At 35.9% G+C, this 25,596-nt stretch overlaps 1 protein-coding gene across 4 annotated transcripts in view; it reads left to right on the plus strand.

Annotated features, from left to right (window-relative positions):
• Positions 1 to 263: 263 nt before the first annotated feature.
• Positions 264 to 25,596, plus strand: part of TENT2 (terminal nucleotidyltransferase 2) — a 71,160-nt gene continuing 45,827 nt past the window's right edge. For all 4 annotated transcript variants that reach the window (XM_006927811.5, XM_045062583.1, XM_006927814.5 and 1 more), the window contains exons 1-4: positions 264 to 556; positions 6,356 to 6,529; positions 6,956 to 7,045; positions 9,515 to 9,752. In XM_006927811.5, the coding sequence (XP_006927873.1) occupies positions 6,393 to 6,529; positions 6,956 to 7,045; positions 9,515 to 9,752 (465 nt within the window). In that variant the 5' untranslated portion in view covers positions 264 to 556; positions 6,356 to 6,392. The remainder of the gene's footprint in view (positions 557 to 6,355; positions 6,530 to 6,955; positions 7,046 to 9,514; positions 9,753 to 25,596) is intronic.

Below are 25,596 nucleotides of genomic sequence, written 5' to 3' on the forward strand. Positions count from 1 at the left end.
CTTCTTGCCACCGCCCCGAACCTCCCACACCCTTGCTGGCCCTGCCTTTTCTTGTGTCGCTCCTCCCCGGCCGCCGAGCCCGGGGTTTAGGTTGCGATCCGGATCCGGAGCCAGGCCTAGCTTTTACGCGGGCCGCTACCTGCTTTGGCTGCGGCGAAAGCGACAGCCGAGCGCGCCGGGCTCTCGCTGCTCCGGCCTTGGAGCTCCTGGGCGGGCAGTACCAGTAGGCCCTGCTTAGCCCTTCCCCGAGGAGACCTGTGAGTTAGGGGGCTTCGGAAAGGGACGCAATGGTGTAGGCCCAGGTCGGGGGCGGGGCTCGGGGAACTTTTCCTCAAACCGCACTGTTATGTTTGCGTGGGAAGTTCCGGCGATCTTTCTTAGACGTCCCAGACGTATGGGCGGCCCCAAGGCTGCTGCACTTTTCTGAAGAATCTTAGGGCCGCTTACTTTTTCCACTCGTTTCCTTTCCTCGCGCCCCGTTCTCAGTCTAGGAGCAAAAGAGGAAGACCGTGTTGGGACCCCTGCATGGAGTTTCAGAGGGTGGTGAAAAAATAAGGTAAACATCTGGATTAAGTATTTAAAATGTAAGGCTTTTCATCAAAGGGGCCTCAGTTCTTCACTTTCCAGGGAAGTGCTCAGTCTAGGACTCTGTCAGATTGTTGTACCCTTCATTTCCCGGTCAGCCTTGGTAGATAGACTCGTCATCTGTCTAGGCCAGAGCACGATGGGGTTTATGTGTCTCACAATTTCTTGATTATCCAAATACCGTCTTTTCTCTCCTTCAGCTCTTTGTTTAAAATAGGAGTTACGTGCTTAGATTGCGGATACCAATAGGGTGAACCGAAAAGAAACAGAGAAACTAAAACTCAGGCGAAATGGGAACTTGTTGGCGGATATGTGGTGTGTGATTTTGTGAGGGAAGATCATAACTGAACACTAAATCTGTGTTTTGTATTACAGGTAACATACTCTTCTTGTAAATTCTGTCTTGGACGGTTTATTACCACAAGGCTTTTAATACGTACAGCGAAGAGGCTCACAATATTTAGCCAGTGGTAGTAACATTATTTTGTTGGTGTGATGGCCCCAATTATGTCTAGTCTGGAAATGCTTTTTCGTACAGGCTTTAGGTGGAACAGGCCATTTATCAGTCATTTAAGAAATGGCCATTTCAAACCACATGACAAGATTTTTTTTTTTTTTTTTTTTTTTTTTAGCTCTGGGTTGGTATCTAATTCCTAATCAAAAGGAATGTCCTTTTCAAAACTCGCAAGTAGTTTTGACAGTGGGTGAGCAGGATATAGGATTTGGACTTTTTGCGTTGTGGAGAAAAGAAGTGAGTTTAGGAGGTCAAAGGCATTTGAACAAAGTGGACAGATAACTTGATTTAGTTGCCATAGTTCTGGCTTTTGGTTTTTATACTGGGGAGATTCTGCTTTCCAGGGAATCCTGATTATGGAAGGAATTACGTAACCTTGAAAGTTCTCTAACTGGTTGGAGAAGAGTCAAATTTAGGACAGAAATTCCAGGTTGTGAGTTACAGGACCAAATACCATATCACTAGGAATTACTTTGTAAACCACTCCTGTACACCCTTGTCTCCTGTATGATTATTTACAAATAAGCGTATATAATTTCCCATTGTGTCAACCTTAGTCAAGAAGCAACTTTAAAATTCTTTCCTTAAGAACCATGCAACGGTTTTAAAACACATCTTCAGAAGTTCCTATATCATCCTATTTTATTGTCACGAGCATTGAGAAGCCAATAACTTTAAAGCTAAGGAAAATAAGATACCAGCAATAATCTGGATTTTCTTTCTTTATTGTAGAATTTCTTATCCCTGCTATCACAGTTGATGTGGAATCGTGTTTTATGTAGATCATCAAATAGACTTACTGAAGGAGACTTTCATTCAGAATATAAAGAAAAAGATACAAAATTTTGTGGCGGTCTCTTTAATTCTATGGTAATAGGTGTGTCGGATTTTATACTCTAAAGCTCTATATTCTGTTTAAAAAATGGTTCCTCAAATTGTTTTTGATGGATGATTATTTTTGGATTATTTATATTATTTATCTTCATCAAAATCAGTGTTGAAATGTATTAGAAAAATATTAGAAAGAGGAATTGAAATTCATGCCTTTTGGTTTACTTCCTGATTTCTAGATGGTCATGCAGGATGCCCATGTTGGGGAGCAGTGAATGCCATTGGTTACATTCCCTAAGAATGATCTGACTGTGAGGGCTGGCCTTGTTGAAGCCATACTTCAGGGCCAAGATTCATACTGAGGAGAACCTGACAGATACTTTGTTTTGGAGGAACTCCAAAAGCTTCAGTTGCTTATCTGGGAATTTGGGATAGGCTGAACTAGATACCTGCCTTAGGTAAACTTTTGGCTCTGGAATCACTGTAAGCTTTTAAATCTTGGATAATTTGGTCATTAGCTTTGTAGAGTATTTGTGGGCCACAAGACATCTTTTGACTTGTTCTTGTTTTGGATCTTATCATGTCATGGCATAGAAATAAGGTGAGGTCTAGACTGTTTTGTCATTTTGAGTTTTCAAGTCTTAATGCATGTATATGGGGCTTTATTTGGGTCCAGAGGAAAAACATAAGCATATTGATGTAAACAAAGTGTCTAGAATTTTAACTATTAATTGATTTAAATAAATCTGAAAATAGAACATTTTTTTTTTTTAATTTTTTTTTTTTTCAACGTTTATTTATTTTTTGGGACAGAGAGAGACAGAGCATGAACGGGGGAGGGGCAGAGAGAGAGGGAGACACAGAATCAGAAACAGTCTCCAGGCTCGGAGCCATCAGCCCAGAGCCCGACGCGGGGCTCGAACTCACGGACCGCGAGATCGTGACCTGGCTGAAGTCGGACGCTTAACCGACTGCGCCACCCAGGCGCCCCAGAACATTTTAATTTTAGCTTTCTGAATACAGATTCCTTCCCTTGTTTGATCAGTAGTATCTGTATTCCAAGAAAATGAAATATCAAGCAAAATTCATTTAATGAATTATATTTAATGTTATTTTCTCATGAATCTTATGAAATAGTTATGTTTTGTGGGAGTTTGGGTTAGGGAAACAGAATAAAGAAAGTCAAGAAAGAAAAGAGCATGAACCCAGACAAAGGCTAGAACATGGCTTTAGTTGCTAGTCTTGAATCTGGCATTCTGTGATTATTACATGTACTTTTAATAAAGGATTGTCCAGAATCCTGCTTGGTTCAAGATATTTTCCATTTCCTTTGAGCAGTGAAAATCAGGGAGTACAGTTTAGCAGTTATGATAGGAATGATTAAAAAAAAAAAAGTATCCTGTAATGAGATACAGACCTGCTGAAGGGAGTTGATGAACTCTTGTTTTCTGGAGGTAACACCTTGTCTCTGGTTCAGATTAGAGTGTCAGGGCACTTGGGATGAGATCTGATGGGATCCCACGACTCTTATTCACAATCCATTATAAATCTTGGCCTAGTGAATCTCACTCATTATCTGTGTACATCCTTGGAACTTTAGTCTTGCAAAATTGAAAAAAAGCAAGGAACAAAGTGTGTATGAGTGATTTATTAGTTTCTTCACAGATCTTTCTCTTTTTCTATCCTGTTTTCTCCAGTTTTTCCAACCATCTGGTCTCAATACCCAGAGGCAGCTATTATTTCTTTTAGATGCTTAAGTGTTATTTTCCTCTGTTATTCTTCAAAAACTTCTATGGCTTGTTTTTAAAATTGACATCTACTGAAAATTAGAATTCAGCACCTTAATGTAGCCTCCCTTATCATTAAATTGTACTGTATATGAACATGTAAATATATATAGCATATTTTAATAATATACGTAATCTTTAAATAAATATATGAAATAGATATGTAATATGTTACAATTTTGTTTAGATTGATATTTTTAATGTTTGTGTTATTGTGAGAACCAAATAGATAATGATTATGTATCCTTTTTTATATGACTTTTTGAATGTGTGTGTGTGTGTTTAGGTAATTTCTTTTTAACTTGCTACTTTTTTGTTTGTGTGATTATTTTTGCTCCTCTCTGTGGTCAAATGCATCAGGTAAACTGCCAGTAAAGTTCTAAGTTTTTTTCTCCTTGAGTCTCTTCTTGAAACCCTTCATCCTCTTGCTCTGATTTAAGCTGGTAGCTTTCCTTCACCACTGTTCTGGGGAATTACTTTGTCTCTGCCCTACAGCAGGTCTCCCTTTTCTTAGATCCCAGGTTTTTTGTTTTGTTTTGTTTTGTTTTGATACTTGACATGTCTGAACATGTTTTTATTCTCCCTTGCAGTGATAGTATGGCTCGGTATAGAACTGTAGCTTGAGAGCATTTCCTGCAGAGACTTGAAGGCGCTAACTTCATTGTCTTGTAGTTTCCTCTGTTGCTATTGAGGATTTTAAAGTCATTTTGATTGTCAGCTCTTTATAACATTTTCCTCTTCTGTAATATAAGTTTCTTTTTCCTTATGTTCTGAAATCTTACCATAATATACCTTGGTATATACATTTTTTAAGGTGCGCTTTGTGCTCATTAGGTCCTTTAAATCTCAGGATTGGTTTTTTTCAGTCCTGGACATTTTATTGTTTTGTTTATTTGATAATTTCCTTCTGTGTGTTTTCTCTCTTCTACAGGAACTTCTGTTATGTTGGATGATGGACCATATAGTTTGATTCTCTTATATTTTTTTCTCTTATTGTCCTGCCTCCTTTCTGCCTTTACTAGTTTTTCCTTTTTATTCTAAGAGATTTCCTCAGTGTTCTTTTAACTTTCTGCTCAGTGTTTCTGCTTTTAATTTTATAATTTCGAAGAGCCTTTTCTGCTTTTTAAACAGTATATTGTTTTCTGGTGTTTTTTTGCTTTAATTAATTAATTAATTAATATATTTATCTTGCTCTTGGAATTGTTTTTGTTTATTCCTGGATCTTTTTTCTCTTATGGTGATCCTTGAATGTTTATTTTAAGTGAGAGTGCCTAGAAATCAAATTGGAAGCTCTGTGTGCATGGGTGGGCAGTTTAGTAGTAGACTTTACTGTAGTTTGCTAGCAGGCTTAACTTTTTCTTCCTGGAAAACTGTTACTATATTATAGGTTCTCTGGTTACCATGTCATTTGGTTTCTTTCCCAGTACCATAAATGGGTTTTCTGATTGCCTGCATTGGGAGGGTGGGCTGGGGATCCTATTTTCACTTTGTTGATTTTACTTAATACTTGATTTGTTTGTTACTTTGCCCTACTCTTTGTAAGTTTGTAGCCTTTGGGATCAGTCATTGCAAAGTATAAATCTCTCCTGCCTGGGTCAGTAAATGGTTCTGATTGCTTTGTACAATAGTTCCCCTGCTTATTCACACAGGAGACATACTAAGACCCCCAGGGAATGTCTAAAACTGTGGGTGGTACCGAACCCTATGTATACTACGTTTTTTCCTGTATATATGTACCTTCGATAAAGCTTATAAAGTACAATTAATAATAAAATAGAACAATTATATTACTATACTGCAGTAAAAGTTTTGTAAATGTTGTCTCTTGGAATATCTTAATTATATTGTATTCTGTGATGATGTAGATGATAACATACCCATATGATAATATGAAGTGAGGTGAATGGTGTGTGTATTATGACATAGTGTTAAGCTGGCTACTATTGACCTGACGATATGTCAGAAGGAGGATCATCTGCTTCTGGGCCATGGTTGACCACAGATAACTGAAACCACAGAAAGTGAAATTGTGGGTAAGGGGGGACTGTTATGTATGTTTTCCCCATTGCTGTGGAACGGGCTCTCTTTTATGTGACGTCCTTCATATAAATTATTTAGACTTTGAAGGAAATCTCAGAATTTTATAGGTATTAGGCAGTATGGATTCCTTCCTTTGTTTGAGTTGATCTGTAAGAAGATGTGTAAGATCTATATCCTAAGAATCAGGTTGTCATATTATGGTTTATACCTTTGAATAAATTCAACTGGGTATAAATGTAAGAATCTGTATGGCTTCATTAAATGTCTGTCCTGAGTGGTGTCTTTTTTATTATCAGAGTATGTGGTGATAACTTGATTTCTGAAAGATCTGTTGATATGAGGTTGAATACATCACAAATTAGAAACTTGCATTTTTTTTTTATCATTTGCATGATATTCTTAATCTAGATTTAAAATTCATTATTAACAAGTTTTTGGTTACTTGTAGTGGGACTTAAGAGATCTGTTAAAACTTTAGAAATAACTTTGTAAGTAAAATTCATAACTTGGTAAATAATTGTTTTAAATAATAGATATTAGTTATTACTGAGTTCAGTATTTTCAAGATATAATAATTTGTCTTTTAAAACTATCCTAGGTAGAAGAATACATGTTCACTTTTAGTGAACAAGAGCATGTTCCCAAACTCAATTTTGGGTCGCCCGCCTTTCACCCCAAGCCATCAACAACATAATAATTTCTTCGCCCTGTCACCAACTCTTTATTCACACCAGCAGCTTATAGATGCACAGTTCAACTTTCAGAATACAGAGTAAGTATGGTGTTATTGGCCCATATCGTTTGTAAATTTTGTGTTCTAATTGAGAACATTTTTATGTTTATATGTTGCATTTTCATATGAAATGTTTGAAGTTAAAAAAACTGTCATTGTTGGGGTGCTTGGGTGGCTCATTTGGTTGAGTAACCGGCTCTTGATATTGGCTCAGGTCATGATCCGTTCGTGGGATTGAGTTGCTACATTGGGCTCCATGCTGAGCATGGAGTCTGCTTAAGATTCTCTCTCTCTCCCTCTGTCCCCTACCCCACTCGTGCTCATTTGCGCTGTCTCTAAAACAATAATAAAAAAGGTCATTGTATTGTTTTTTCTGATCAGTGAAATATTTAGTTTTTTATGAAATTGCTTTTTTGTTTAAGGGAAAAATGTTTATTACTATTGTTCTTTATGTGTTTTTGGTAGTTTGTCAAGAGCAGTGTCATTACAGCAGTTGACATATGGAAATGTCAGTCCAATACAGACCTCAACTTCTCCGTTATTTCGAGGAAGGAAGTAAGTACTTCTTAATTATTTTAAAAGAAAAGTTTGCATTTCTCTGAACTGTAGCTGAGTGTTTCTTGTATTCAGATTGTGTGGACATTATGCCCTAAATTTTATTTTCTGGAACCTGTGAAGTCATTCCTGTGACAAAATTTTGAAACTTTTATATTAAATTTAAAAAATTTTAGGGATACTTTTGTTGATTTATTACTGCCATTGCAAATTTTAGATGGAATGAAGCCACATTTTTCAGAAGACTACTTTTAATTGAGATTTTAACTAAATTAGATTGTTTTCTGAATTAGTTTGCTGGGGCTGCCATATCAAAGTACAACTGATTGGGTGGCTTGCACAGAAATTTATTTTCTCACAATCCGGGAGGCTAGAAGTCCAAGATCAAGGTGTTGGCAGGTTTGTTTTCCTCTGAGACCTCCCTCCTTGGCTTGTAGATGGCTGCCTTCTCTGTGTCCTACACGGGCATCTCTGTGTTTTCTGTGTCCTAATCTCTACTTCTAAGGACACTGGTCATATTGGATTAGGGCCTACTTTTAATGACACCATTTTAAGTTCTTTAAAGACTAGATGTTCAAAACAGTCAAATTTTGAGGTACTGCTCAACCATTAGAATTTTGAGGGGACACAGTTCAGCCCATAATATCTTCTTTCTAGTAAAATTCACTATTCAATTTATCTAAATCTTACACACCTAAGGTTCTGTAATATATATTATTATAGTAAAAATTTCTGCATGTTTAAAGCTTTCTATAGAGAAGTCAGAGTCAACTAATTTTAACCAATTAGAAGAAATTGATGTACCACAAAGTAATTATAATAGAATTTTAGAGATGATTATTAAAATAAGGTTTGGCAGTATTTGCAAGATATAGCTGCTGAATGCCTATATAAACATTCCATAAATTTATGTCCGATTAAAAATAACACTAGCTAAGAATTATTGATCATTCATGTAGTAGCGTTGTTCTGTGGAGTTTACAAATGATTTAAGTTTCACAAAACTTTATGAGATGAGTACTGTTATCCCTCTTCTGTTGAGAAAGATGAAACAGAAGTTAAGCAACTAGTTATTCAGGTAGAGGCACACTTAGGATTTGGACCCAGGTAGTCCGGCTCTAGATCTTGTGTTTCAAAGCACTGTGAGTTGTTCTTCAAAGTTATCATTGTGGAAGGCTTTATAATGATGCCAAAAGTATTGGCTTTAATTGAGATTTTAATTTTTTTGAAATTGCCTGGATAGCCAGTTTGTGAATCACAAATGAAAACAAATTCCATTGGCTCATAGTTGTACTTTAAAAACTAAAATTGACATTCTCAAGAGAAGCAGCATATAAAGCTAAGTCACTTTTATGTTAGCAGATATTAAATATACTCTTAGGTTTTTAGTACTGTACACTTTTACTTGTGAGTAGGAGTTCTACTTATTTTGGGGGTCAAGGAGAGAGGAGTTGGTGTAATCCTACTGGGGTATTACAATAAAAAACCTTCGGATGGCCGTGACCCAGTAGTTGGACCATTTCCCATGGCCGAAAGTATTGTCTGTATGAACAAACTTAATATATCAATGAAGTAAATATCTTTTTTTAGACAAATAATTATTTTCATTCTGGCTTTTATTTTGAAAAATTTTATGCCTCCAGAAAAATTTAAAGAATAGTACAGTGAACATCTGTATGCTGTTTACCTAGGTCCATTAAAGTTTTGCTTCATTTGATTTCTTTGCCTCTTTCTCTTTATTCCTACTTTTTTTTTTTTTCCTGAACCATGATGAAAAATTGTAGACATCATTTCACTGTACATCCGTGCATTCCTGCTAAGAACAGGGATCTTTTCCTAGATAACCAAAATACATTAGTCATGCCCAAGAAATTTAACATTAATACAATACTGTTATGTGAAATGCAGTTAGTTTTCATATTTCTTTAGTTGTTCAGTGTCTTTATAGCTTTTTAATATGATCTTTCCAACTGATGAACCGGAATATAGGTGGACTTAAAGACCCTTTTTAACTATGTAACACTCAGTTCACTTAATTTTATTCTCATTCTTTAGAATTTGGGTTTTATTGTCAGTGTTTCTATGAATGGAAATTTTCCTCCAAAGTTTTAACTGCTGAGATAAAATATTGGGATAGTTCTGCAGGAGACTAACCCTGATATATATAGTATATAGGTTTAAAAATATATACATATATATTCTATAAATTATATATATACATACATATGTGTGTACATATATACACACATCCACATACGTACACACACATTATCAGTATGCATTTTTCCTAAGGTGTTTTTCTAAGGCTTCTCTTGTGCTCAAAATGAATATTTTAAGATTCACGTAGAACTAATAATGTGGCCCCGCTGAAAGAGTCAATATTGGCATTTGTTATTTTTATAGTTTTAATTGTTTTCTGTCATTAGAAAGTTATATCTTTAATTACTAAGGTATATTGCTTGTTTTCAGGAGATTAAGCGATGAAAAAAACCTTCCTCTTGACGGTAAACGGCAGCGTTTCCATTCACCCCACCAAGAGCCAACTCTAGTTAACCACATAGTGCCTTTATCAGGTGAAAGAAGATACTCAATGCCGCCATTGTTTCATACACACTATGTACCAGATATAGTCAGATGTGTTCCACCTTTTCGAGAAATACCATTTTTAGAACCTAGAGAAATCACACTGCCTGAGGCCAAAGATAAGGTAATAATAATATAGATTTTAGTTTTACCTTTTGGAAAGTTGATATAAATAATGTATTAAAAACATCAGAAATATCTAATGTTTTGGATTAAATAGAATATGTCTTTTTTTGCACTGTTTAAACTATTCAACCTAGTTTTCTGTCTAAATTTGATTTTTTGATTTTTGTTAGCTTTTCTTTTATGGAAGTGTAGCTTTCATATCAGGAAATCAGATTTTCTCTGATTCGTAAAAATCTGGATTAGAACTCAAAACATTTGATTTCTTAGTTTAGAGAACTCTACTGTTACTTATTTTTATTTTAGAGAAGCACATTTTCATATGGTTATTATAAATGTCAAAAAGCATTTCCTTTTGGGAGGTTTGTGTTCGTCATGAAGTTTTTGAATGTCAAAAATAGCGAATCCAGGAGTCATGGAGAAATTGATACAATTGATATGATGCAGAAAGATCTGTCAGAAACATTTGTAAAAAGCATTTCCAATAAATGAAATAAAGCTGTTTAATAATTCTTGCAAAATGACATTATCAGCATTGGGGAACAATGAGTTATTTAACACTAATATTAGAAGCATATTTACCCCCTACCCCCAAATAATTTTAGGTAATTTAGAGGAGTTTACAATGTAAATATCTGTGTTCTCTTGGCTTGTCTGTGGATTACATTTTGCTGTTTTTACATTTTCAAAGCTGCTCCACTTTTAAGAAATACTGACATCTGTAGGCTAAGGAGAATGATCCTGAAGGGAGTATAGTGACTTTGTTTTACTCATCTGTGGGTTCCTGGCAACCAGCATAGGTCTAGCATGTTGTAAATGTATAGAAAATGTTGGATCAAAAAAGGAGCACTTGGTTCATTCTTTAGTTGTGCTGCTTTTTATTCCGTCATCATTCTTTCATTGTATCATAAAATTCACTCTTTTTAAGTATACAGTTCAGTTTTTAGTATATTCACACAGTTGTACAGTGATCACCACTCTAATTCTAGTATGCTTTCATCGTCCCCAGAAGAAACATGTACCCGGTACCAGTCCCTTCCCCGTCCCTGACCTTCCTCTCCCTTACCACCTGCCCCCCTTGGTTGCCACCAGTTGATTTTTTTATCTCTATGGATTTGCTTATTCTAGACATTCATATAAGTGGAATCATACATTATGTGGTCTTGCTTTTTTAACTTAGTGTATTTTCAAGGTTCATCCATGTCATAGAAGTGTCAGTTCTTTGTCTCTTTTTATAACTGAATAATATTCTGCTGTATAGATACACCATTGTATTTTGTTTATGCATTCATCATTTGCTCAGCTTTGGGGCTGTTTCTTCTCTTTGGCTATTCTGAATAATGCTGCTATGAAAATCTGTGTACAGGTTTGTATGGACATGTTTCTATTTCTTTTGGGTGTATGCCTAGTAGTGAAATTGGTGGGTTAGGTGCAAATTCTATGTATACCTTTTTGAGAGCTGCCAGTGTTTTCTAAAGTGGCTGCACCATTTTACATTCTCACCACCAATGTATGAGTGTTCCAATTTATCTACATCCTTGTCAACACTTGTTATTGTCTGACTTTTTGATTATAGCCATCCTAGTTGGTAAGAAATAGTATCTCATTGTGATTTTGGTTTGCATTTCTCTAATAACTAATGATGTTGGTCATCTTTTCATTTGTGTATTCAGATCTTTTGCCCATTTTTTAATTGGAGTATTTATTTTTTATTGTTGAGCTGTAAGTTCTTTGTATATTTTGAATATTAGACCATTATATATGATTTGCAAGTATATTCTCCCATTCTTGATTTGTATTTTTCCTTTCTTGATGGTGTCCTTTGAAGCACAAAAGCTTTTCATTTTAACCAAGTCCAATTTATCTTTTTCTTTGGTTGCTTGAGCTTTTGGTGTCGTATATAAGAAACCATTGCCTGATCCAAGGTCTCAAAGATTAATGTCTATGTGCTATTCTAAGAGTTTTATAGTTTTAGCTCTTAGATTTAGGTCTTTGGTCCATTTTGAGTTTTAATGTGATATGAAGTAGGGGTCCAACTTCATTCTTTTGCTGTTAGTCCAGTTGTCCCAGCACTATTTATTAAATAGATTCTATCATTCTTCTGTTAATATGAAGTAGAAAAGCAATTAGGTAAAATGAGTGGGAGGGAGGATGAGGCAAAGTAAAATGGGAAAAGACTAACTTGAGAAGTTTTGGTACTGTTTCTCTCCTCCCTCCATTCTTTGTCTTTTCTTTGCTTTCTCATTTTAAAGAAACTCTTACAATGCTATAATGTAAAAGCCTATGGTATAAATCAAATCTGACAAATTCTTTAAGTGAATATATAAGAATCTTTTACTATGAGTTTTTAATTATGTATACAGACTCATTTTCTATGGAATTTATAAATATTGAAGCTTTCTATCTTTTTGTATGTATTTATATAGTCATAATAGGTAACTATTGGAACTAAGTAACTGCTAGTTCTGCATGTGGACGAGGTATATGTTGAGTGTCAGTAAATTTAATAACATAATTTACATTAGTCAGTATATATCATTTAGTGAAATATGGTTCCATATCAGTAACTTTTTCTGTGCGTAGTAGATTAGAAAAAGATCTCTTATATCTCATGTTTTTTGGAGTAAGCATTTGTGTCAGAAAGGTAAAGATATATTTTGTTAAGCAAATTTTTTTGAGTGCTATTCTCTACCTGCCTAGTTGTGGGAGAAAGAAGGCAAGCTATTAGTTTTGTGTTCATCCTTTAAAAGAACACTTTTAAAGAAAACTAACACTTATTGATGCCTTTTCTAGGCATTCATATGTTATATCATTTAGTCTTTTCAACAACCCCATGACATGGATATTATCCTAATTTTACTGAGGCTCAGAAAGCTAAATAACTTGTTCAAGGTCACAGCTAGTAACTGACACAACCACGATTTGACCTTTGTCTCTAATAATACAAAGAGGAGGAATTTAAGATGTTTAAAATCAGAGGTAGGGAGATGACATTCTTAGAATTGACTATAACACCAGGTGATCTGTGAAAGTAATAGCTAATATTTAGTGGCTTTCTTTGCCAGCAGTGTGCTCAATGGTTTCTATCATTTACCTCTGTTTATCTCTGCTACAGTATGAAGTGAATAGGAAGTCCAGTGTGAAAAAAATGGAGTAGTGGTTTGGGTGACAGAGCACAAGTGGGGGAGGAGCGGGGGGGGGGGGGACACAGAATCTGAAGCAGGCTCCAAGATCCGAGCTGTCAGCACAGAGCTCAATGTGGGACTTAAACCCATGATCTGCGAGATCATGACCTGAGCTGAATTTGGACACTTAACGGACTGATCCACCCAGGTGCTCCACAAGAATTTTTGGAAGTATGGGAATATCTGTAATTTTTGGGAAACTTCATCTTCTGCAGATTACACACTAAGAATATAGGTCTATGGAAAAATAGGACTGGAGCATATTATTTGAAATCTAAATATTTTTGTAACCAGAATGCTATCAAGAGTAATAATTGATACCTTGGGAAATAACTTGGTCATACCAGATAGGCGGCTTAGTATGACTGGATGCTGCCGCAGGGGATATTAAAAATATACAAAATAGAGTTGAGATATTGGCTTGTGGAGGGCACTGAGACAAAACAGTTAAAAGTGGAGCTCTGAGTCAGTGAGGCTGCCACAAGTAGACACAGAAGGAAATATACCAGCAGAGAGCTGTTTGAGGCTGGGGAGATGTTTTATTGAGTGGGAACCCTCAATATAGTAGGAACGCAAACAAACAGGTGGGGGCTTATTTTTAGTTGTGTTAGATCCATAAGGACTCTTACCTGTGCAACAGCCAAACTCGGGGATTCTTTTTCTTTCTCATGAAGGTTATGATTCTGAGACTTCACTGTATGAATTTGAGTAAAGGTAGATGTAGGAAAGTTATTGTAGTGTTCTGTTCTAGGTGAAAGGGAATTATACCTTGAATTATGAAGTGCTTGTAGAGCACTTCACATTAGGAAGAGAAATTGATGGATTTAAGCTTTATTTGGGAATTCGAATTTATAGGATTTGGTGATGGATTATATTAGGTCATCCAGGCCTACTTTCACAAGGAGTGTCTTGTTCATTTTAGAATGTCTAACACTCCTGGCTTTCAGCTCACTAGATACCACTAATCCCATTATGAGAAACAAAAAAGTCTACAGACATTGCCATCTCACCTTGGGGTAGAATTGCTTCTGGTTGAGAACCACTGAATAAGATAGAGAAGAAGATACTGAGAATTTCAGGCTTCTACATGGATTCATGGTAGTATCATTGACTGAGATGGAACAAAATGGAAGAGTAGCAATATTTATGTGTGTGTGTGTGTGCTTAGTAGGGATTGGAGGATAAACAGGAGCCTCATCAATTCTGTGGACATTTGTCTTTAATGTGTATTTGAAACATCACATTAGATATTAAAGATGATAGTTTAATATTATAGATCTGGAATTCAGAGGAAAGGTATTGACTAGAAATGTACATTTGGTAATCATTGGCATATAGATGGTAATTGAAGCCAAGAGTGTGGATGTGATTGTTCAGGGAGAGAAGAGAGCCTGGATTCAAGACTGAAATAGGTTGAGGAAAGGATGGGAAAACAGAAATGGAAATTAAAAATATATACAACTGTTTTGGGGAGTTTGGCTGTGAAGTGGAGGAGCTAAAGATTTGAAGTTGTAGCAAAGGATTTTTTAAATTTTTAAATTTTTATTTGAACCACATATAAATGTTTAGGGGAAAGATTTAGTGGAGAGAGAGGAAATTGACTATTCTGCCAGGAAAAGAACAATCATGAATAAGATTCCTCAGAAGATAGGAAGGGCATGGATCTTGCTTATGGGTGGAGTGATTGGCTTTGGGTAAGAGAAAAGCTTTCTGGAACTGGAGGAAAGGAGGGGAGGATAGGTGTAGATAATAAGGAAGTTTGTAGATATGATATAGAGACATTAATGTGGAATTCCCATAGTTGAGTGGCTTCTTCCTGTTTTCTTTATGAATTATTATGCAAGGGCATCTGTTAAGAGTGAGGAGAATGAAGTGGGATGTCCAGGGTTTGAGAATAGTGGAGAGGGTTTGAAATAAAATTGACTGAGGGCAGGAAATCAAGCTGTGACCAGAGAAATAAAATAGAGAAAGACCAGTTGCTGGCTGGTGTTAGACGATTCACTTAAGATTGGTAATAATGAATTTATTATAATAATAATGAGTCATCAACTGGTTCAGTTAGCTCCAAGGAGAGGTTTTGTTAGTTAGTTTTAATTACTTTGAAAATTAATATTCTGTGTTTTGAAACCTGAAGATTTAAGTTTTTGAAAATGAATACCCTTTGAGTTTACATTTTTCCTCCATTTTAAAATCTTTTGTCAGTTTTTTTCAAGTTGCTATATTAACAGAATTCTTTAAAATATCTGAATTACCTTTCTGAATTAACATTTATTTCACTCTAGCTTTTAGGTGAATATATGGTTGCCTGGACAAAAAAGAGGCTGTAGAGGAATCAAGAGTTAACCAAGCTCCTGAATTCTATTATAACTGTTCTTTGGAAATTCTGATTAGTTTGAAGATACTATGTGAGTTGAAGTAATTGATTTTGAATTTTTAGTTGAGATGAGGTTAGGCTGAGGTCTTCTTGGTACTGATTATAAAATAAAAAAGATGATTGTGAATTAATTATTCAAGGTATCTTTTATAATGTTTAATTTTGGAAAGGAGAAAATATGGTGGATCCTCTTGGCACCCTTGGAGGAACAGTTTAGGGACAGTTATCTTACAGATCTCTTAGAGGCTCCATGTTTAAAAAAAAAATTTTTTTTTTTAAATTTCAGTATTTCACTTTATTTAGAAACATTAAAAAAGGGGATAAAGTATTTGTAAAGTGTTGGCTCACTGAATTTTAAATACACTTGGCCACTGAACAACACAGTGGTTAGGGGTGCTAGCCTCCTACACTGTCGAAATCCTTGTATAACTTTTGATACCACCAAAACTTCACTGCTAATAGCCTGTTGACTGGAAGCCTTACCAATAACATAAACAGTCAGTTAACATACATTTTGTATGTTGAATGTATCATATACTGTATTCTTAAAATAGGATGGAGAAAAAATGTTGAAATCATAGGGAAGAGAAAATACATTTATAGTACTATACTGTATTTATCGCAAAAAATCTGAGTATAAGGATACCTGTGCAGTTCAAACCTGTGTTATTCAAAGGTCAACTGTAGTTAAAATGCGTGTATGCCCACAACTCCTGCTAATCTTTTATTTCAGCTTTTTTGAGATATGATTGACAAATAAAAATTGTATATATTTAAGGTGTAACTATAATGTCTGTAAATTGTGATTTACCATAATCAACCTAATGTCCATCACCTCCCATAGTTACCACACTTTTTTTGTGGTGAGAACAACTAAGATACAGTCTATTAGCAAATTTCAAGTATATAATACATGATTATTAAAAAAATTTTTTTAAGTGTTTGCTTTCAGAGAGAGAGAAAGACTGAGTTTGAGCGGGGAAGAGGCACAGAGAGAGGGAGACACAGAACTCAATGTGAACTCCAGGTTCTGTGCTGTTAGCACAAAGCCCAACGTGGGGCTCGAACTCACAAACTGTGAGATCATAACCTGAGCCGAAGTCAGATACTTAACTGACTGAGCTACCCAGTCGCCCGCACAATACATTATTATTAATTAAAGTCACCATATTGTAAATTATGTCTCTAGAACTTAATCATTTTATAACTGGAAGTTTGTATGCTTTCATCAACATCACCCCATTTCCTCCATACCCCCAGCTCCTGATAATCACTGTTCTACTCTCTGCTTATTAATTTGACTTTTTTAGATTTCGCATAGAAGTGGAGATCATGCAGTGTTTTCTTTTTATGTTTAGTTTATTTCATTTACTATATTGTCTTCCAGGTTTATCCATGTTGCAAATGGCAGAATTTCCTTCTTTTTTAAGGCCAAATGATATTCCATGGTGTATGTATGTGTGTGTGTATGTATATGTATGTATACGTATGTGTGTATGTATGTTTATATACCACATTTTGTTTATCCATGCGTCGGTTGACATTTAGGTTGTTTTCTTATCTTGGCTACTGTTTAATGCTACAGTGAACATGGAAGTGCAGATATCTCTTTGAGATACTGGTTTTATTTCCTTTGAATGTATACCCAGAAGTGGAATTGCTGGATCATATGGTAGTTCCATTTTTTAATTTTTTAAAGTTTATTTATTTATTTTTAAGAGAGGGTGAGTGCTAGTGGGGGAGAAGCAGAGAGAGAGAATCCCAAGCAGGCTCTGCATGCTGTCAGCGCAGAGCCTAACACAGGGCCACGAACCCACAAATCATGAGGTCATGACCCGAGCCAAAACCAAGAGCCAGACTCCCAACCAGCTGAGCCACCCGGGTGCCCCATATTTTTAATTTTTTGAGGAGTCTCCATACTGCTTTCCAGTGTGGTTGTACCAATTTACATTCTCACAGACAGTATGTGTTTCCTTTCCTCTGCATCCTTGCTGACACTTGTTACCTTTGACTTTGATAATGGTCTTTTAACAAGTGTGAGAGGATATCTCATTGTGGCTTTGATTTGCATCTCCCTGATGATTAGTAATGTTGAACATCTTTTCATGTATCTGTTGACATTTGTGTGTCATTGGAAAATGTTCAGGTCCTTTGCCCGTTTTTAAATTGGATTATTGATTAATTGATTGCTATTGAGTCATATGAGTTTCTTTATATTTTGGATATTAACCCCTTATTTGGTATATCATTTGCAAATAATTTTCTCCCATTCTGTAGATTGCTTTTTCATTTTGTTGACTGTTTCTTTTGCTGTGCAAAAACTTCTTAGTTTGATGTAGTCCCACTTGATTTTAGCTTTAGTTACCTGTGATTTTGGTGTCAAGTCCAAAAAATCATTGCAAGACCATTGTCAGGGAGCTTTTTTACGCTCTTCTTTGCTAAGGAGTTTTACTGTTTCAGATCTTACAGTTAAATCTTTAATCCATTTTGACTTGGCTTTTGTGTATGGTGTAAGATAGAGGTCCATTTTCATTCTTTTGCACGTAGATATCCAGTTTGCCCAACATTGTTGAAGAATACCCTTTTTCCATTGTGAAGTCTTGGTACCTTTGTTCAAGGTACCAGATAGGTTTATTTCTGTGCTCTCTAGTGTGGTCTGTGTGTCTGTTTTTTATGCCAGTACCATAGTATTTTGATTACTATAGCTTTGTAATATAATTTGAAATCAGGAAGTGTGATGCTTCCAGCTTTTTTGTTCTTGCTCAAGATTGTTGTAGCTATTCTGGGTCATTTGGGTTCCATAGGAATTTTACCAATGCCTTTTCTATTTCTGTGAAAAATGCCATTTGAGTTTTGATAGGGATTGCATTAAATCTATAGATCATTTTGGGTACTGTGAACTTCTTAGCAATTTTAATTCTTCCAATCTGCAAATATGGGATGTCTTTCTATTTATTTGTTGTCTTCGGTTTCTTTTGTCAATATTTTATAGTCTTCATTGTGAAGATCTTTTGCCTCCTTGGTTAAACTTATTCCTAGGGCCCTATCTTTGTAATGTATGTGTCAGAAAAGTTTTGAAAGCTACTGAGATGTAAATTTATGTAGAAAATCTAGGCCAGGACTCAGCAGAAGAGGTCCTCAAGTGAAAACTTGTTTTATTTTGTTTTTCCATTCTTTTATTTCTTGGCCAAGTTCCGTAATAATATATGCCTAAAAGCAGTCAAACTTAAGGGAAAGAAATCAGTAATTCAGACTGCCTAATCATTGTGCCAGTTGATAAATTAAGAAGACTACATTTTGTCCACACACAAAAACATAGTAATTTAACCTGCTAACAAGGAGTGTGTTATTTTTGACATGACATTTTCCTGATTCTATTTTATTTTAGTTAATTTTAAGAGAAAGGAAATTCAGCATCAGTAATGAATTTAAACTTTTATTACTTATCTAACTGTATTCAGTAATTAATACCAACTTTTTCTTTTTTTTTTTAAGTTTATTTTTTGAGAGAGAAGGAAAGAGCCCGTTTGTGTGCACATGCATGTGTGCATGAGTGTGAGAGGAACAGAGAGAGAGAGAGAAAATCTCAAGCAGGGTGACCCCCTGTGTGGGGCTCAATCTTAAGAACTGTGAGATCATGCCCAGAGCCAAAACCAAGAGTTGGAAACTTACCTGACTGAGCCACCCAGCTGTCCCAGTACTGTATTGTAAGATTATGGCAGTCTTTGTGTCTGAGGGGAGAGAGCCTGAGAGAGCTTGAGAAATTGCCTGTTTTGTTGAAATGTTTATGAACTAATAACTAATGTTTTCTGTACCATACTTAATTTTATTTCCCTTGCCTTGATAGCTCATTACTGTCTTGTGCTTGTTGTTTCAAATAGCAATTATGTTTAGTCAAAAGCCTGTCACCATTTTCATATATTATAGTATGTGGTCAGGTCTTGGTAATCCCAGCTGATAGGTTTTTTTGCTTTCTTTTACCTGGGGACCCAGTGAACAGGGGCAGATATAGAAGCTGCTGAGGATGACATTAGGCTTTATTTATTGACACACTTAAAATTTTTTCTGAATCCCAATCTATACTTGTCCTTGATGGCTTGTGTTGACCTAAGACAGTGATAACTTGTAATTTGTTTGAGCCTGACTTTGAGGATGGGTTATAGTATTTTTTTTAGGAAAAATGAACATTTATATTTGGAAGAAACAATAATATTTTAAACTGTATGTATATAAATCTTTTTACAGTTTTGAACATATATAACATTTACTTATAGTAAAAAATAGGTATCTTTTACTATTATTATTACTTTGAAGTTAAAGCAGTAGATCTTGGCAGGCAGCCTAAACAGGTAGTATTGTAGAGATTTAAATAACTTTAAGAATAGGGGGGCCTGGGTGGCTCAGTTGGTTAAGCGGCCGACTTAAGTCTAGGTCATGATCTCACTGTTCCCGGGTTCCAGCCCCGCATTGGGCTCTGTGCTGACAGCTCAGATCTTGGATCCTGTTTCAGATTCCCTGCCCTCTCTGTGTCCCTACCCCACTCACGCTCTCTCTCAAAAATAAATAAACATTAAAAAAATTTAAATAACTTTAAAGAATAATCTATTTTACAGATACTTTGTCGTAATTATTTTTTTAAACTAACGATAAGGCAACAAAAGCAATTATTATATTTTTGAAGTTTATTTGTTTTGAGAGAGAGAGACAGTGTGAGTGGGGGGAGTGGCAGCGATAGAGGGAGAGAGAGAATCCTAAGCAGGCTCCACACTGCCCGCACAAAGCCCGATGTGGAGCTTGAACTCATAAAACCACGAGATCATGACCTGAGCCGAGACCAAGAGTCAGACTCTTAACTCGCTGAGCCACCCAGGTGCCTGAGTGAAGCAAAAGCAATTAAAGAAAGTTCCTGAAGTGCCATTATTCATAGTCACCTTGGTGTTACATATATGATCTGAATATTTGATGCTTGATATTCATCAGCTGAGGAGAATTCATATCCTACCTCCCTCCCTGCTCCCCTGAATTATTGAACCGTCTTCTGAAATATTTCTCTAAATTTAAGTAGAAGTCTTACTTTAGCATATATGTGTATTAATTTTGAGTTTTGTCGCATTTTTACTCTATATTCTATATGGTGTTTGTTCTAAGATACAAAAACATAATTTGATAATGAGAATCCCTAAGTAAATAGATAGTAAGGAAAATTCTTTTGTATAGAAACCTATTAGATCTCCATTATAACAGTACTTGAAAGAGAAGAAATGTTTCCATGAGTGTAAAAAAGGGAAGGGAGCTAGTATATAGTATTATATTTTTCATATAATCATAAATTTTTTCATATGTGAATGTTTCTATATGAACACGATCATTCAGATGAAAGAATTTTTATATATAAAATTTCATTTGAGCATTGTTATAAAGAAATTTGTAACTTTTTGTTATCCAACAAATGTAATTATATGTAGGATAGTACCTGCTATCAGTTCTAGGATTGTGTTGATCTGCCTAACTGATTCTGTAGATCAGGGGATTGGCAAAACTTTTCTATAAGGGCCAAATAGTAAATATTTTAGACGTGTGGGCTATGTGGGGTCTCTGTTAAATTTTTTTTCTTTCTTTTTGAAGCAATCCTTAAAACATGTAAAAATTATTTTATGTTACTGGCCTGTAAAACAGTTCAGAGACGGTTATTTGGCTTACAGGTTATAGTTTGCCAATCCTACAGATGAATGAAACTTAATCATTCAAGTGTCATTTAAAATTTTAGGGGTGCCGGGGTGCCTCAGTCGGTTAAGCATCCAACTTTGGCTCAGGTCATGGACTCACATGAACTCGCGGTTTGTGAGTTCGAGCCCTGCATCGGGCCCTGTGCTGACAGCTTGGAGCTCGGAGCCTGCCTCTCTCTCTCCCCTTCCCCTGCTCATGCTCTCTCTCTCTCTCTCTCTCAAAAATAAATAAATGTTAAAAAAAAAAATTAAAAAATATTTATATTAACTACTTTACTGGAAACCTTCTTCAAATCTTTTATAAACTTGGATGCTTTTTATTATGAAAAATATCAAATATATACAAAAATAGAATATGGTATCACAGATCCTTATATCACCAAACTTTAAAAACTACCAACATACTGCCAGTTTTATTTCATCTGTACCTCTCTCCCTCATTAGTTTGAGTCATTATATAATGACATAATATTCACAAATATTTTCATTATTTTTTGTTATCTTTTTTATCCTTTTGCCAATGCCATACTATCTTGTAAGTCTTGAAGGCAGGTAATGCAAATCCTCCAACTTTTGTCTTCTTCTGTGTGTGTGTGTGTGTGTGTGTGTGTGTGTGTGTGTGTGTGTTCTTGTTTTTTTGCCTTTCAAATAAAATTTAAAGTTATTTTCTTAGTTTCTAGAAACAAGCCTGCTAGGTCTGGTCTTGTCTCTTTTCTCCTCTTTTCTTTCTTTCTTTCTTTCTTTCTTTCTTTCTTTCTTTCTTTCTTTCTTTCTTTCTTTCTTTCTTTCTTTCTTTCTGTTTATTTACTTTTGAGTGACAGAGAGAGAGTATGAGCAGGGGAAGGGCAGAGAGAAGGACACAGACTCTGAAGCAGGCTCCAGGGTCTGAGCTGTCAGCACAGAGCCTGATGCGAGGCTGGAACTCACTGGCTGGGAGATCATGACCTGAGCCGAAGTTGGACACTTAACCGACTGAGCCACCCAGACGCCCCACTCCCCACCCCCTTTTTTAATGTTTATTTACTTATTTTGAGAGAGAGAGAGACAGAGGGTGTCAACAGAGGAGGGACAGAGAGAGAGTCACCCAAAGCTGGCTCCAGGCCCCGATGCAGGGCTTGAACCCACAAACCTTGAGATCATGACCTGAGCTGAAGTCAGACACTCACCCAGCTGAGCCACCTGGCCTCCCATCTTTTCTTTCTTTTGATTGTACTGACTGTATAGATTAATTTCAGGAGAATTAACGTCTTACTAGTAGTTACTTAATCCATGGGCATGGTATAGCTCTCCATTTGTTTAGGCTTTTAATTTCTTACATCAATATTTGGTAATTTAAATGTACAAGTTTTATATATCTTTTGGTAAATATATTTCTAAATATTTCTTGTTTTTTGCTGTTATTGATGTTTTTTAAATGCAGATTTCCGATTGTTTTTTGCTAGTACTAATATATATACTAGTATAGTACTATACTAGTAACCTTAGAAACTTAAAACATGAGAAAAAATGCCTTGGCTTGATATGTTAAAAATTCCATTAATCTTGTGGACATGTCTTTGTGGTGTGCTTTATTATCTGTAGGAGTGTTACTCTCTTCTGTTTTCTTATTAAAACTTTGTATGGGAATTGACCAGAATCCTCTTTAGGCATCATTTCTTCAAATTTTTTTTCTTGCCTCTCATTCGCACCTCCTCCCTTTCTGAGATTCCAGTTTTCTGTTAATTTGTATTTAACAAATACAGATACAACTGAGGGATCTTTTCCTGTACCATTTTTATGAGGGTTGGGCAGGCTAGCTTTCCTGGGTTTATGGCTTTAGGACTTGTCTTCTGTTGTTATGTAGTATTTAAGAAATATATTTTCTGAGACCTCTTCTCTCCTTTTATATAGAGTAGGATTTTTCACCCTCTGCAATATTGGCATTTTTGAGTTAGATGACCTTTGCTGTGAGGGATCAACCTATTCAGGGTAAGATGTTTAGTGGCATTCTGGCCTCTATCTATTAGATACCAGTGATGAACCAATGGCACCTCTCTTCCCCCCAGTTATGGTAACTAAAAATGTTGCTAGGCATTGTCAAATGTCCCCATGGAGTCAGAATCATTGTAATGCTACTGTCTTTTCTTTGCCTCTAATGGCTCTTTACTGTTTATTTTAGATTTCTCCTCCTTCCAGTTTCTTGCTTTGTTTTAGAAAGGAGCTTTCACTTTTTTTTTTTTTTTTGAGATTTCTGATATTTTTGTGATCCTCTTACATTTATCTGTGGACTCTTGCATATAGCCTGTGAAACTCTCCCCCAGTTTTGATTGCTGTTCCACTCTGAATTGGATTCCTTAATTTGAGGAAGGGAGCAGGAAGTAGTACCTATGGGCAGTTTGATTTCTGGATGGTCTGGCTTTGGGACTGTCCAAAAATTTTTTTTCCTTTTTTTCTTCTTATTTCTGATACCATGTAGGTCTTGGTACTATTGGTATTTGGTCCCCTCTGCTCATATTTTGGGGTCCATGAGTAATACATAGTCATTGTATTGTATTTGTTCACCATGTTGTATTTTGATTTGGTTTGGTTTGATCTGTTTATTTAATTCTCCTAGTTGCTTTATCTTTTTGGAGGGAAGGTTATTAAAAAGTTTTAAAATTGGGGCACCTGGGTGGCGCAGTCGGTTAAGCGTCCGACTTCAGCCAGGTCACGAGCTCGCGGTCTGTGAGTTCGAGCCCCGCGTCAGGCTCTGGGCTGATGGCTCGGAGCTTGGAGCCTGCTTCTGATTCTGTGTCTCCCTCTCTCTCTGCCCCTCCCCCGTTCATGCTCTGTCTCTCTCCCAAAAATAAATAAAAACGTTGAAAAAAAAATTTTTAAAAAAATAAAAAAAAGTTTTAAAATATTAATGTTAAGGATGTTAATATTATCAAAGTGATATTAAAAAATTATGTCTCTCTCATTGCCAAGTTGCCCAGACTGCCTGTCTTCTTAAAATGTGTAATCTAAACATGATAAAAGGAAATGTTTTGTTTATTCACTCTTTTCTCAGTCTACTTAAAAATTTTTCTTTTATTTTAATTAAAAAACTTACTTCTAGTTGAAGGATAGCTGATATTATATTAATTTTAGGTGTACAACATAGTGATTTGACAATTGTATATATTAGGAAATGCTCACCACAATAAGTATAATTACTGTCACCATACACAATTATTGTAATACTACTGACAATATTTCCTGTGCTGTACCTTTCATTTCTGTAACTTGTTTATTTTGTAACTGAAAGTTTGTACCTCTTTTTTTTATTAAGTGTTGTATCTTAATGTTTATTTTTGAGAGAGAGAGAGAGAGAGAGAGAGCGTGTGCGTGCATGTGTGTGTGTGTGTGTGTGTGTGTGTGTGTGTGTGTGTGTGTGAGCAGGGGAAGGGCAGAGAGAGAGGGAGCCACACAATCCAAAGTAGGCTCCAGGTTCTGAGCTGTCAGCACAGAGCCTGATGCAGGGCTGAAACCCACAAACCGTGAGATTATGACCTGAGCCGAAGTTGGACGCTTAACCGATTGAGCCACCCAGGCACCCCTGAAACTTTGTACCTCTTAATCCCCTTCACTTATTTTGCCTATTCCCTCACCTTCTCCTTCTGACAACTACCATTTTGTTCTCTGTATATTTGAATCTATTTCCTTTTTTTGTTTTGTTCATTTTAAGAAAACATTTTAAATGATGGGTGGACTTGTGCTTGGACTCTGAGGAAGGCCTAGAGAAGGAGAGGCTGAAAATGCAAGAGAAAGATGAAAAACAGATGGAAATATTTGTGCTCTGGAGTGACCAGAAGGCTTGGATACCAAAGTATTGGTAGAGGGATGAACTTTGAATAGGGGAAGAGAACAGTTTGTCTGACAGAAGAGGGAAGGAGATGAGATTTTATTTTATTTAGATATGTTAGTTTGCAAAAGGTTGCAGTTAGGAAACTGAGGAATGTCACATCTGGTATTTTCAATTTGCGTAGTAAACTTTATGTAAAGTTATTTGCTAAAGAAAATGAAGTAAGTATAGGGGACTTGAGGAAAGTAGTAAAGATTTAAAATGGTGATGGTGTAAAATGAGAGCGAAATCTAACCAGAGGCATGGGTGTCTTAGTGATGGTAAGGACCAACCCTGGGCTAGACCTTAAAATATAAATTTGAAAGATGCCAATTTTGTGATTTAAGTATTTTTTTCAGCTTCATGTTAGCAACTGAGATGTAAGAGCTTAGAAGGTGGTTGTTTGTTTAGACCTAAGATTAGCATTTTGCAGGACAGGAGTCAGAGCTTCATACGGGAATAATGTTAAGGCATGATAAAAGAGTGGTTCAAGGGATGCACTCTGGGGTATAAACTGGGTAGGGAAGGAAATCACACCATTCAGGTGTTGATGAGCTCGGAGAAAAGAAAGGATTCAGTGGAATCCAGGTCTATTAAATTTCAGAGCTAGAGAAATTCTGTTTTACTGTAAAGACCATGTTATGGCTGTGGGATTGTAAAGCTGGGAAAAAATGTTGGAGTAAGAAAGTTCAGAAATGGTGGGAGTATGTTGTGATACG

Source organism: Felis catus, chromosome A1, assembly GCF_018350175.1.
Source record: "Felis catus isolate Fca126 chromosome A1, F.catus_Fca126_mat1.0, whole genome shotgun sequence".
NCBI lineage: Eukaryota > Metazoa > Chordata > Mammalia > Carnivora > Felidae > Felis > Felis catus.